Source organism: Strongyloides ratti (assembly GCF_001040885.1).
Source record: "Strongyloides ratti genome assembly S_ratti_ED321, chromosome : X".
NCBI classification, from domain to species: Eukaryota; Metazoa; Nematoda; class Chromadorea; order Rhabditida; family Strongyloididae; genus Strongyloides; species Strongyloides ratti.
The window spans coordinates 556,782-570,162 of record NC_037309.1 but is presented as its reverse complement, the minus strand read 5'-3'; the positions used below and the strand labels follow the sequence as shown (position 1 = coordinate 570,162).

At 20.4% G+C, this 13,381-nt stretch overlaps 5 protein-coding genes across 5 annotated transcripts; 3 read left to right on the top strand and 2 right to left on the bottom strand.

Annotated features, from left to right (window-relative positions):
• Positions 1 to 4,241: 4,241 nt before the first annotated feature.
• SRAE_X000011300 (Hypothetical protein) lies at positions 4,242 to 5,605 on the top strand (the record flags this gene model as incomplete). Its single annotated transcript, XM_024644417.1, has 3 exons — positions 4,242 to 4,362; positions 4,418 to 5,361; positions 5,411 to 5,605. The coding sequence occupies 3 exons, from the start codon at positions 4,242 to 4,244 to the stop codon at positions 5,603 to 5,605; spliced, it is 1,260 nt and encodes a 419-aa protein (XP_024509978.1).
• A 419-nt stretch (positions 5,606 to 6,024) lies between these two features.
• SRAE_X000011200 (Hypothetical protein) lies at positions 6,025 to 6,641 on the bottom strand (the record flags this gene model as incomplete). The annotated part of the gene is made up of 2 exons (XM_024644416.1): positions 6,025 to 6,479; positions 6,536 to 6,641. The coding sequence occupies 2 exons, from the start codon at positions 6,639 to 6,641 to the stop codon at positions 6,025 to 6,027; spliced, it is 561 nt and encodes a 186-aa protein (XP_024509977.1).
• Positions 6,642 to 7,329: 688 nt separating this feature from the next.
• On the bottom strand, positions 7,330 to 7,973 carry SRAE_X000011100 (Hypothetical protein; the record flags this gene model as incomplete). Its single annotated transcript, XM_024644415.1, has 2 exons — positions 7,330 to 7,524; positions 7,572 to 7,973. The coding sequence occupies 2 exons, from the start codon at positions 7,971 to 7,973 to the stop codon at positions 7,330 to 7,332; spliced, it is 597 nt and encodes a 198-aa protein (XP_024509976.1).
• Positions 7,974 to 9,115: 1,142 nt separating this feature from the next.
• SRAE_X000011000 (Hypothetical protein) lies at positions 9,116 to 10,036 on the top strand (the record flags this gene model as incomplete). The annotated part of the gene is made up of 2 exons (XM_024644414.1): positions 9,116 to 9,230; positions 9,279 to 10,036. The coding sequence occupies 2 exons, from the start codon at positions 9,116 to 9,118 to the stop codon at positions 10,034 to 10,036; spliced, it is 873 nt and encodes a 290-aa protein (XP_024509975.1).
• A 2,194-nt stretch (positions 10,037 to 12,230) lies between these two features.
• SRAE_X000010900 (Peptidase S1 domain and Peptidase S1A, chymotrypsin-type family and Trypsin-like cysteine/serine peptidase domain-containing protein) lies at positions 12,231 to 13,141 on the top strand (the record flags this gene model as incomplete). The annotated part of the gene is made up of 2 exons (XM_024644413.1): positions 12,231 to 12,442; positions 12,484 to 13,141. The coding sequence occupies 2 exons, from the start codon at positions 12,231 to 12,233 to the stop codon at positions 13,139 to 13,141; spliced, it is 870 nt and encodes a 289-aa protein (XP_024509974.1).
• Positions 13,142 to 13,381: the final 240 nt, after the last annotated feature.

Genomic DNA, 13,381 nt, shown 5'->3' with positions numbered 1-13,381 from the left:
ACTTTCCATGTGAAGTTGTTTCCATTCAATAATACAATTTAAACAACGATTATATTTTATTTTTATTACTATTTATTACTTTTTATTAAAATTTTTGCATACAAAAATATATTTAGCATAAAAATATATAAGCTTATAAAGAAATTTTTAAAAGTAAAAGTAATTTTTATTAATGTAATAGTAATAAAAAATTATATATGTAGCAGATTAAATGAAGGATTGTACAAATAAATACAATTTTTATATGTTTAAAAAAATATTATAACGGTTTTTTAAATGTTAATATATACTTTTTTTTATATTAATATTCTTTAAAAAGCAATTTGTATTGATTCATACAATAAATATATTACAAAAACCTGGCCCATATGTTACTTGTTTTACCAAAATTGTACTTATGTTTTATATTCTTGTATTAATTTATAAATATAATATGAAAACAATAAATTTTACAAAACATTGTTATCATAAGGAATTATGATTATAAAATTAATTTATTACTAATATTTTTATCCTAATATTTATTATTTCTGAAATATATCATTTATACACATTTTATTCCGTATAAATAGAACTTATTAATAATAATATTTCATAACATTTTTACTTTTTTTTCAAAAATTATCATATTTGTATTATATTATAATCTAGAAAAAATTTTATTATAAATATTGGAGATTAATAAATGAGTTTAATTAATACAATCCAATAGATGTATCAATTTAATACTAAAATTATACTTTTGTAATGTGAGAGTATAGAGTTCAATTACACTCAAAACTTAAGTGTCAAAATGTCTTACACGGAATCGGTAGGTGCTCCTAAGTGTCAAATTGACATATTGACATCAGATCAAAGTTGATGTAAATATGTCAAAATCAAAAAAAAAATTTAAAATAATGGAATCTTTCTATACTACAACTTTGAATCTTCTGAGGATTCTTGCGCCTACACACACGCACTACCCGAAACCCCTTCTCCGCCGCTGAATCTTCTGCTAACTCTCCACTGCAACTTCTGCATTCCCCCGGCGTGTATCGAACCTTTGATATCTGAAATTATAATTTTTGTTATATTAAAATTGCAACTTACAACTTTGTTCACTATAGTACTGTTTTTGAGTAATTTTAAGTGCATGCAAAAATAAATTAAAACAAATTAATAACCACTTTAATTATAAATATTTTTATCATTTTTAATTATTTTATATATATTATTTGTTTTTTAATAGAATTTATAAAAATTTTTTTATCTTTTACATTTTTAATTGATAAAAAGAAACTTTAAATGAATAATTTTGGCAATTTAACATAACGGATTTTTATAAAACTTTTTATTATATATATATAATTGCATTTAAATCACTTAAAGTATTTGCACAATCAAATTTTTTCTTAGTTACATGCATGTTTTTAACTTAACAACTGCTTCATATTCTTTTAAAAAATTAATATATAAGATTATACTGATCTGTCAAAATTTTTTTCTCCTAAATCTATAACGATAGAAAAAATTTTGACTAATAATAAGAAATAAATTTTTGATGTAGAAAATGAATTTTTTTACAAGATATATATTTTCTTATTAGTATATATGTTAATAACATATTTAATACATTATGTGTTTTTAAATATTAATATATAAGGTTTACGCTTATCTGTCAAATTTTAAACATTATTTTTTAAATTTGATGTAAAAATTTTGACAGATTAAAAAAATTTAAGTTTTATAGGTAGCAAAAAAATCAGTATAATAAATATATTTTAATTTATTTATTTAACATATTATATCATCTTAAATAACTAATATAAATTGTTCATACTTATCTGTCAAAATTTTTAACATCATTTTTTAAATTTGATATAAAAATTTTGGCATATTTAAAAATTTAAATTTTAAAAGTAACAAAAAAATCACATAAATTTTTATAGTAAATATATTTTACAGATAAAAAAATATGTTTATTTAGGTATTTGACATATAAGTTTACATTTTAAAAGAAATATACAATAATCATACCTATATGTCAAAATTTTTTACATCAAATATAAAATGATGTAGAAAATTTTGACACATAAAAAAATTTAATTTTTTCATTTTACAAAAAAATTACAAAAATCAGTTTAATATTTATATTTTTCAAAAAATATATACGTTAATCAGCATATTAGATACATCATATCTTTTTTAAAAACTAATATTTAAACTTCATTCTTATGTGTCAAAATTTTTTACATTAAATTAAAAATGATGTAGAAAATTTTGACACATAAAAAAATTTAATTTTTTCATTTTACAAAATAATTACAAAAATCAATTTAATATTCACATTTTTCAAAAAATATATACCTTAATCAGCATATTAGATATATTATATCTTTTTTAATAACTAATATTTAAGCTTCATTCTTATGTGTCAAAATTTTTTACATCAAATTTAAAATGATGTAGAAAATTTTGACATTTGGAAAAATATAATTTTTTAAAAAATCAAATAAATTTTACATTAAATTAGTTTTTTAAGTATTATATATGTTAATTAGCATTAATTAGCAAATTTGATATATTATATCCCTTAAAAAATAATAAAATTTACGATTTTTTTCTAATGTGTCAAAATTTTTTACATCAAAATTGAGGTCGATGTAGGAAATTTTGACACTTAGGTTTTGAGTGTATATTTATTATAATAAATCTCCATTATATCTGTATGTATGTATGTACATTGTAATATTATTACATTACACCTATACCTTTTGGGTTATTAAAAAGGGTAAAATAATTTCTAAATATTTTTTATATAGGTGTATGTATGTATGTACATTGTAATATTATTACATTACACCTATACCTTTTGGGTTACAAAAAAGGGTAAAATAATTTCTAAATATTTTTTATATAGGAGTATGTATGTATGTACATTATAATATTATTACATTACACCTATATCTTTTGGGTTAGTAAAAAGGGTAAAATTATTTTTAAATATTTTTTATATAATACTATATTTCTTTTATAATCAATATTATATTTCTTTTTAGAGTTTTTAGATAATATTAATAATTTATATAAACAAAAGTTTTCATATTTGTAAATATTAATGGTATCTAAAAAAAATAGTTCAAATATTATTTTTATTTGATTTTTAATAACTTATTACATTAGTATTTTTAAAATTACATATAAGATAGTATTTTATGACTATACATAAAATTCATCTTTATTCACAAATAACAATTCTCATTATATTTTTCATTGTAGAAAATAAAACTATAAATAGTTTAGTTTCTTTTAAAAGTAAAGCTTCATTATTATAATGATATTACACTCATGCTTTTCCATTGTAGTTTTTTTCATTATTAAAATAAATACCTTATATATTTTTAAAATCACTATTGTTAGAAATATTTTTCAAATAAGATTTTAATATTGTTTTATACTTTAGACACTTAAGTATATTCTTTTTCAGATGTATTAATTTAAAATATTCAATGAAATGACTATTATGATATCATTTATTTATTTGTATCCTTTTCTTAGATAGTAGAAAGTTTTATTTTATTGCTTCTTTAACAATAAGGATGATACTTTTTAAAGATATTATTGTGATGAACAGGATAAGAATAAGTTGATGAATGAGAATTAAGTATTTTAAATTCTATAAGTGGTAAGTTATTACAAACTATATTATTTATAACTTATTTTTTTCATGTAACCCTTAAATTAGATTCAAGTTTACTAAAAGAACTTCTTTTTACATTGTATAATTTATTTTTATTAAAAAGAAATAACAAACTTTGGTAAGTATAGAATATTTATTAGAATATATATGTTTCTAGTTTTATTATACATCACAATGTCTTGTCAATTATGATAAAAAATATAAAGATATTTAAATTATTTATATATAAAAATATAATTAAAATAAGAAAACAAACGTTAAAAGAAATGGTGATCTATTTGATGATAACATATAAAAGTTAAAGTGATAAAAATTAAGAGATGTTTTATCAACTTGAGTGTCTTCATTCCAAAAACTTTTTTTAAAACGAATTTCAGAGGTTACAAAGTTAATTAATTATAATTTATAATTTTTTTTTATCCCAATTTTTTACAATATTGACTTAAAAAATTTTTAATTCAATTTTCAAATGTTATCATATAAATTCACCCGCAAATATTTTACCATTTTTTTTAAACTTTATATAATAAAATTATTACTTTTTATACTAATTATAGTCATGAATCATTCTACTAATGATAACCAGAGCGGATCATGTGAAGGTAATGACATCATTATGTCTACTGTTGATAACAGCAATGTTTATGAAAATGGAGGAAATAGAACTTGTGGTGAAATAAGTAAGATAATCGTAATATTTATATTTTAATTAATTTTTTTTATCATTAATTTTAGATCATGCATCAATGGTTAATTCTGATCATGTCAATCGACTTGAAAAAGAAACTACTGCTTCTAATGATCGTGTTAAAAAGGAAAATTTCAAAACTGTTCAAATAACTGATTTTGACTCTCTCCATCCAAATGACGATATATCATCACTTAAATTTTACAAATCTCTTTTAAGAAAAGTATTAGCAATGAACTTTGGAGATGAAATTGATTCTGGTAGATTTGTCTTATCTAAAGAAACTTTTGAGACAATTATCAATAAATTGGAGAAGAAGAAAAGTAAAAAACGATTTGAAGAAGTTGAAAACATTTTGTATAAGTCTATAAATTATGTTTTAAAAAAAAAAGAAGAAGAATTTGATAGAATGGATTTTATAGAAAGTATTGAAGATTACCTTATAAGACTTTTAAAGTTACCAATGAAGTTCTCTGTTAGAAAAACTTTTTTTAGTCTTATATTTCTTATTACTTTACTTTCAACTGAAAAAGAGAGAAGTGCTACCATACATCAAAGTATGGAAAATTTGATTTGTTACAATACTTATGTTAAATACATTGTTCCATTTATGAAAATAATAATAAAAGAAGTAACTCCAAAGGAGGAAAAGTTAGAAATTAGAACAATGTTTAAGATCTTGTATGACAGATTCCGTTCTAATTTTGCTTACCACATCTTACCATTAGATAATTCAATTTTTACTATTGAATATGCTATAATTCATCTATTTGATGTACTCCGAGAAGAAGGTGTTGAATATGCTTTGAATAATACTTTTATTATTGGAATTGTGAGAGATCTAACATTGTACTTAAAAAAAATATTTTTGGATAATGATGGCCCATTTTCAAAGTACACTATTAATGTGTATATAAAAAGAAAGTTATTTGCACTTGGAATTGTTATGAATGAAGTTGGATATTGTGTTTTGAGAGATGATACTTGCTACGTATGATTTTTTTTAAAAATGTTTTGTTTTTTAATATTATATTTTTTAGTTAATGTTTATCCATCAAGTTTTTGTTTGGAAAAAAATAATAGAATTTCTTGTTGGTCCTGAAGATTTATACGATGATGAGTCATTAGATAAAGGACTAACTTTTACTTTTGGTCGTTTAAAGGATTTGAAAAAGAGCTATGAAGAGCTTTTTAATTCATATTTAGAAAAAATGGAACGTGAATGTAATGAGTAATTTAATGATGATGTTAATAATAATGAGGCAGATTGACATTAATGGTGACTTAAATCAGGATTTATTACAATTAATATTTCTTTTTTTATTTGTTTGCTTTTATTGTTACTTTTTGTTAAATTTGACATTGTTTTGTTATGGGTATGTTAGACATAACATATCATAAAGTTGTTAATATATATATTTTTATTATATGTGTTTTTTTTATCAGATTAATAAGTCTTTAATGTAAAAGTTAAATTTTGTTAACATGGAAATGTTAACTTTCTTACTCTATTGTTTTAAAAAATATTTTAGTTTAATTATTTATATATAATCAATTTACAAAAAGTTTATTATGGCTTAATTTATTTATCCAAATTTTAAGAATAATATATTAATTATAGAAATAATTTTAAACTATTTTATCTATGTTTTAATTAGTAATAGTAATCAAATTCATCTTCACTATCCGTTGTCATTTTAGAATTGTAAGTATGTGTTGATAACTCATAAAAACTACTAGCATTACTTCTTGATGTTGCACTGGAATCATCTCCAAGAGAAGAAAAATTTTCATCTACATATTCCGAGTGAATTTCCATTCTTCTAGCAGGAGGATTTACTCGATATACAAATGTTTCTTCATTGTCAGTATTATCACTTGGAAAGTATTTCTCATTCTTTTCGTTTAATACTAATTCATCGTTAAAATCAATATGAGGAAATTGTCCTGGAGATATGGGATCACGATCTTTAAATGGTTGAATAGCTTGTCTATAATCGGTGGTCACATTAACATATCCTTTAGATTCATCATAAAGAACTCTTCGTACTAATCTTAATAATTTTTCTGAAGCTTCCGAAGTACGATTAACATGTTCCATTTCATTATCTAAATAATTTTAAAAAAAAAAAGTGTTGATAATGATTAAAAATACTACAACTTACCACTTGTTGATGAGATGGTGTTAGAGCTTCTTTCAACATTATTTTCATCATTATTGTTAGGTTTTTCTTTTTTTCCACTATTTTCTTTAAAATCACCGTTAGTCATAATTTGTTTGATAAATGGGAGCTTCAAGTTAGTATATTTAATCTATTTCTTAATAATAATTACTAAGAATTAAAGCAACAGCTTATATAATAAAGTGAATATTTTAAGAAATTTTTTCATCAAATATAGTGTTTATAATATTCTAATTTTTATAAAATTAGAATTTTAATATTACAAAAAACATTTTTTTAATAAAGCAATTAATTTTTGTAGTAATATAATACAAAGTTTTTTTATCATTTTAAGAAAAGCTATTAAACTATTTTAAAAAAATTTTTTGAAAAAGTTTTTAAAATATGCTTCTATTAATAAGTATTTTATAATCTTTTTTTTTATCTTCTAAATACTTAAGTATAATTTTACATATTAAGCTGAATAACAATACTGTTATAGAAAATTTGTTTAACATATATTTAAATTACAATTATTATTTTTAAAAAATCAAAATTTACATATGGAAATTCTATTTAAAAAAAAAGAGTTAGTAAGTTAACATATTCATGTTAACAAAATTAAAATATATATATATTAACAACTTTATGATATGATATGTCTAACATAAAAAAAACATAACAATATCAAATTTAACAAAAAGTAAATGAATCAAAAAAGGAAAATTTAGTTAAAAAAATCCAGATTAATGTAACCATTAATGTTATTTTGAATCATTGTTTGAATCATCATTGAACTACTTATTACTTTTGTTTGCTAATGCGATCAAAAATAAATCAAGAATACTTTTATATTTCTTTGTATAATCTTCTAAGGTACCGAAAATCGTAGTCAGTCTTGAATAATAAGGCTCATTTCTTTTAGGATTTTCAGAAACAGCAAGATAATCAATGATTTTCTTCCATATTTTAATTTCATGAACAAACATTGGCTAAAATAATTTAATTTAAAAAACAACATTATTAAAAAAAAACATACAGTATAAGTGCCATGTCTTAAAACATAAAATCCAATTTGATTGATAACAAGTCCAATAGAAAACAATGTTCTTTTTGTACTCCATGAAAAAGAAATAGTTGAAAGTTGTTCATTATTATCATCAAAAACTGTACCTAATTTTGATGTAAGATCTTTTACAATGTCATAATTAATTGTATTATTCATGGCACGTTCAACACCTTCTTCTTTAACAACATTAAAAAGATGTTCTACAGCATTTTCAACACTAAAAATTGAATTATCTAATGGTAAGATGTTGTAATTAAAATTAGAACATAATCTTTTATACAATAACTTAACCATAATTCTAAATTCAGAACTCTCATCATCTGGAATTTTTTCTCTGATAGCTACCATCAAAATTGGAACAAAATATTCCATATAAGTGTTGTAACCAATCATTTCTACTAATTTTTGGTTTTTGATTACAAAACTATCTCTTACATTTGGATGCGAAGTAATCAAGAAGAAAAGACTTATATAAGATGATTTTAACTTCCTCATTTCTTTTTTCAATTTTCTTCTTCTCCAATTTATTTATAATTTTGTGGACAGTTTTTTTAGATATGACAAATCTACCAGAATTAAATTCATCTTCAAAATTCATTTCAATTACTTTTCTCAAAAGTGATTGATAAAACTTAAGTGAGGATATATCGTCATTTGGATGGAGAAAGTCAAGATCAATTATTGGAACAGTTTTTAAATTTTCTTTTTTAACACGATCATTGAAGCAGTAGTTTCTTTTTCAAGTCGATTGGCATGATCAGAATTACCCATTGATGTATGATCTAAAATTAATGATCAAAAAATTTAATTAAAATATAAATATTACGATTATCTTACTTATTTCACCACAACTTCTATTTCCACCATTTTCATGAACATTGCTGTTATCAACAGTAGACATAATGATGTCATTACATTCACAAGTTCCAATCTGGCTATCATTAATAAAATGATTAATGTTAAAAATTATATAAAATGTAATTATTTTATCAGCTAAAGTTTAAAAAATAATAAAATATTAATAAGTCATCTTAAAAAAAATATTTATTAAAAAAAGAAAAAAGATTATCTAAAAAATTGTGGAAATTATATAGATATTGGTGAATAATTTTTTATAAGCATATAATTCCATATTAAAATAAATTTTTCTTAGTAAGAATTTTTAAATACAAAAAAGGATTCTTATTAACACGTTTGGAATAAAGTCACTCTACTTGTAAAAATTAAAGTTTTTTTTTTTAATTTTTTAATTTTCTTTTTATTACATCAATTGAAATATTTTAAAACCTTATTCTTCTTTAAGTTAAAATTATTATTTATCAATATTCTTTCTACTTTTATCTAATTAGCTTAGTGCATACTAATAATTAAGAAAAACACTTTAGTTACATATTTTAATTGTAGAGAAAATTTAAATTGATACATTTACTTAATATTTTATTATAGAGTTTTTAAATATTAATTATATTATCTAATAATAAAATTTTTGTTTAAATTTTTTGTTTTATTAAAACATGGAAAGAAAATCTAATATGTCTTTTTTTGTTCCGAAAACATTTAATCCATTACTTATTAGTGTATCAGATGATAATACCGACCGTATCTGTGGATATAAATATGGTAATGAAGGTAAGTATTTTTTAATATTTTTTTTAAATTCTGATTCACTAATTTTAGATATTAATGTTAACGATGATGAATCTGACATTTTGGTTGAAGATTTAGAAGCAACCACTATTATTTCTAGTGATAGTAATTTAGAATCATCGAAAAAAAAAAGATTGATGGTTAGTGGGAATAAAATATCGGAAAACGAATCATTACTAGAGTTGTATCGTACAAGTTCTGAAAGATATAATAATGTAAATTGGGATACTCATTTGAAAAAACTTTTTAGCGATAGTGATTTCTTACAAGTTCTGAAAAAATTCAAAATATCAATTTCTCTTCTGAAAAGAATTGTAAAGAAAAAACATACCTCTTGTGATATATTTCGACAAACGTTTCTTTCTTTTAATGCTATCTATTATTTAGATATTTTTACTAGACATTCTTTTGGATATTGTGAAATACAATTAAAAAATATTTTATGTATAATCATAAAACACTATCTTATTTGTTATTATGAGGATATTGATGGAGTTACCTTTTTAAAATCAATTGAAGACCGTTTTTTGAGTATTATCTCAAGACCATTGTCATTTGGAGTTAGAAAACTTTTGTTTATTTATGTCATCTTATTGGCATCATCCAAAGGTTCAAAAATGAAATATAATATTGAATGTGAATCAATTAAAAGATTAATTTCTTATAATATTACTATGCCAAAGTATGTCGAGTTACCAAGACTAGAATTTGAAGAAGAAGTTAAAGAAGCTACTGATCTTAGATTTAGAATGATGATCAAAACATTCAAAAATGAATTTTGTAATTGAAATATTTATTTTTATTTAATAAAAATTGTTTCTTTTTAATAAAAATAGTAATAATTTACATAAAATTTATTAGTTAGTAAAAACAATTCTTTTTTATAACTTAACTCCTTGTATCAATTCTTGGCAACTTTACTATTCTTTACCTTCTTTTAATTGGAATCAAAAATAATATTTTTTTTCTAAATTGATTCACATGTCTTAAATTGTTTTTTTCGTTCTTCCGATAACTTATAAAAATTTGCTCCACTTTTATATCTTTAAATAACAGGCTTTTTTTTAGAATTCATCTTTTTTTAAACTAAAACTGTTATACCTTTTACTTTCTATTTTTTTGTTGTTCTTGAAGAATTACTTTTTTTTTCCTTGCAAAATTTACAATTATGATCTTACAGTTACTACATAAGTTACTTTTAAAATAAATTTCTATTTTTCTATTCCTATTAACTACCTCCAATATCAAAAGTATAAAGTTTTTTTAAATTCATTAACAAAATTCATTACTAATCTATAGCTCTACTAGTGGTAAGTTAATGTTTTGATACAAACTGTTTTTTTAAATTAATTTAAAAAAAAAAAATATTACTATTACTAATATAATTTCATTTTATTTATAAAGAAAATAATTAACTATAATGGTTAAAAAAACTTAAAAACAGGCATACTTTATATGTAAATGTTGTTTCTATTCAATAATACAATTTAGACAACATTTATATATTATTTTTCTTGTGTTTATAACTTTTTATTTATATAATTATATACAAAAATTTATATGGCATAAAAATATACAAACATATAAAAGACCTTTAAAAGTAGCATCATTTTTAATTACGGAATAATAGTAAAAATGATATATGTACTAGATTTAATGAAGCATTCTTAACTGAATGCAATTTTTATATGTTAAAAAAAATTTATTTTAAAAAAACAGGCAAAATGATAACAAAATAAAAATATTGTAACATCTATTTTAACGTGATTTTTACTTTTTCTTTTATATTAATATTCTTTAATAATTAATTTCTATTGATTCATACAATAAATTTGTTACAAAACTTGGCACATATGTTACTTGTCTTACTAACATTGTACTTTTGTTTAATTTTCTTCTACTCATTTGTAATTAAAATATAAAAACATTTTAAAAAAATATATTTAATATATATATTAGGTTGTTTAAAATAAAATGCTTGATTTTTATTTTATAAATTTCCATTAACTGTCTTTTTTCGTTAAAAAAATTTTTTTACAGTTTAGATAATCAGTGTAAATTATTAACGTTTGATTATCTAGGTTTCTTGGTGAATTAAGAAATTATAAAGATGTAAGACTTTCTTTTAATTTTAATATACCATTTTTAACAAAAAAAAACTTTGTTTCGAATAAAATTGTTTATTTTTACTTTAAAAAGTAAATAAAAACAAACTTTAAAGCGATAAATTATTTACTTTTCATTTAATTTTTGCCTTTATTTTTTATAGCATTATATTTTGCTTCAAATGCTTTGAAACTTTTGGCTTTGAAAATACTTTTCATGCTTTAAGTGTTCTTCTAAACATTTACCAAAAAAAGTATCAAAAATCGTGTTTAAAAATGCTTTTATCGAAAGCTAATCATGTCTTCCACGCAGCACTTTTTTAATATTTTTATTTCTATTACTGAATCATTTAAATTATTTTTTTTACTGTTGAATCAATGATAATATTCACCGTAAAAATATTGTAAAAAGTTAAGAAAACAATTAACTTTCTAGTTTGGCATAGTTAATCTACAATTGTGTTGGAGAGATTTATAGACATCTCAGAAAATACTTTACTTTATTAAAATATATTTACTTAATAATAAAATCTAGTTACTAACAATGTGCTTTTAAAATGATGTATTTTATTTTTGATAACTTAATATAATAAATATAGTATGTTAAGCAAAAATAAATGTTATTAAATATATCACTGTTAAGGAAAAATTTGTTTTATATAAAAAATTTTTTTAATGATTATGCAGTTAAAAAATATTTAAAGAAAAAAAAACATTTTAAAATTATTGTTTAAAAATATTTTTTTGTTATAAAATTTTTATTATAATAATTTAAAATAAAATTAATAAATAATTTATGTTCTGAATTATATTTACTTTTTATTAGTTTTTAAATGTTTATAAATGATGATTTATATTTTGTTATTATTATTTTAAAATGTTCATAAAATTAATATTTATTATTTTAATAAAAATATTATATGGAGATGATTCTATTCCAGTTGTTCATTTATTTATAAAAGATCAAACAGAAAATATGGATACTTCAATTGGTGAAGGATCATGTACGGGAACAATACTAGGTGGAAAGTATATTTTAACAGCTGCTCATTGTGTTTTTACAGCCAATCATTGTAATGATAATTTAAAGTAGATTTTTTTTTTGTCACAATATCTGATTATTTTTTTAGAAATGATTTTAAAAATTTAAGTATTCCTCCTAAAAGATTAAAAATTGAATATGATACATTTTGTTCTCACTTAAGAACAGCTTGTTATGAAAATGATGAACCAAAAATTGCTAGAGTAAATAAAATATATGTTCATAAAAATTATATAGAAAATTATTGTAAAGAAGCTGATCTAGCTATTTTAGAACTTCAAAATGATATTGGAAGTAAATTGATGGCAGTAAATTCTAATAAAACTTTTTTACCAGATAAATTGTTAGGATTTGGATTTGGTGATAATCCAAGAAATAAACAGGATTCATTTAAACTTCAAAGTGATGAATTTATAATAACTAAATGTTTACATTCAAAAATTCCAAATGGTACATTTTGTACAGATGAAAGTGTAAGCAATTTTTGTAAAGGTGATAGTGGTGGTCCATTAATGACAGTTGATAGAGTTATTTATGGAGTAGTTTCAGGAGGAACAAATTGTGATTATTTAGAAAATATGTTAAGTAAAGGAAAAAGAGAAATATTCAAGGGAAATATAAGTTATGATGTCTCAAATTTTTTAAATTTTATTTGTTCTATCATACAACAAGATAAAAACAATCCTGTTTATGGATGTGAAGAATATACTGATGTATTAAATAATGAAACAGAAATATTTTTCTAAATAAAAATCTAAACTTTTAGATTTTAAATATTTATTTATAATTACTAAAAATTGATAAATATAAGAATATTAAATTTTTTTATTATAAGCAAATTTATATATTTAAAAATTTTATTATATAAAATAATGGGGAAATGAATTTTATTTATGTACCAATAATTTAAAATGTTTTTCATTTTTGTTTTATTTACAAAAATAATAAACAATTTTATTGGAAAAATAAAAATTAGTTATGTATAT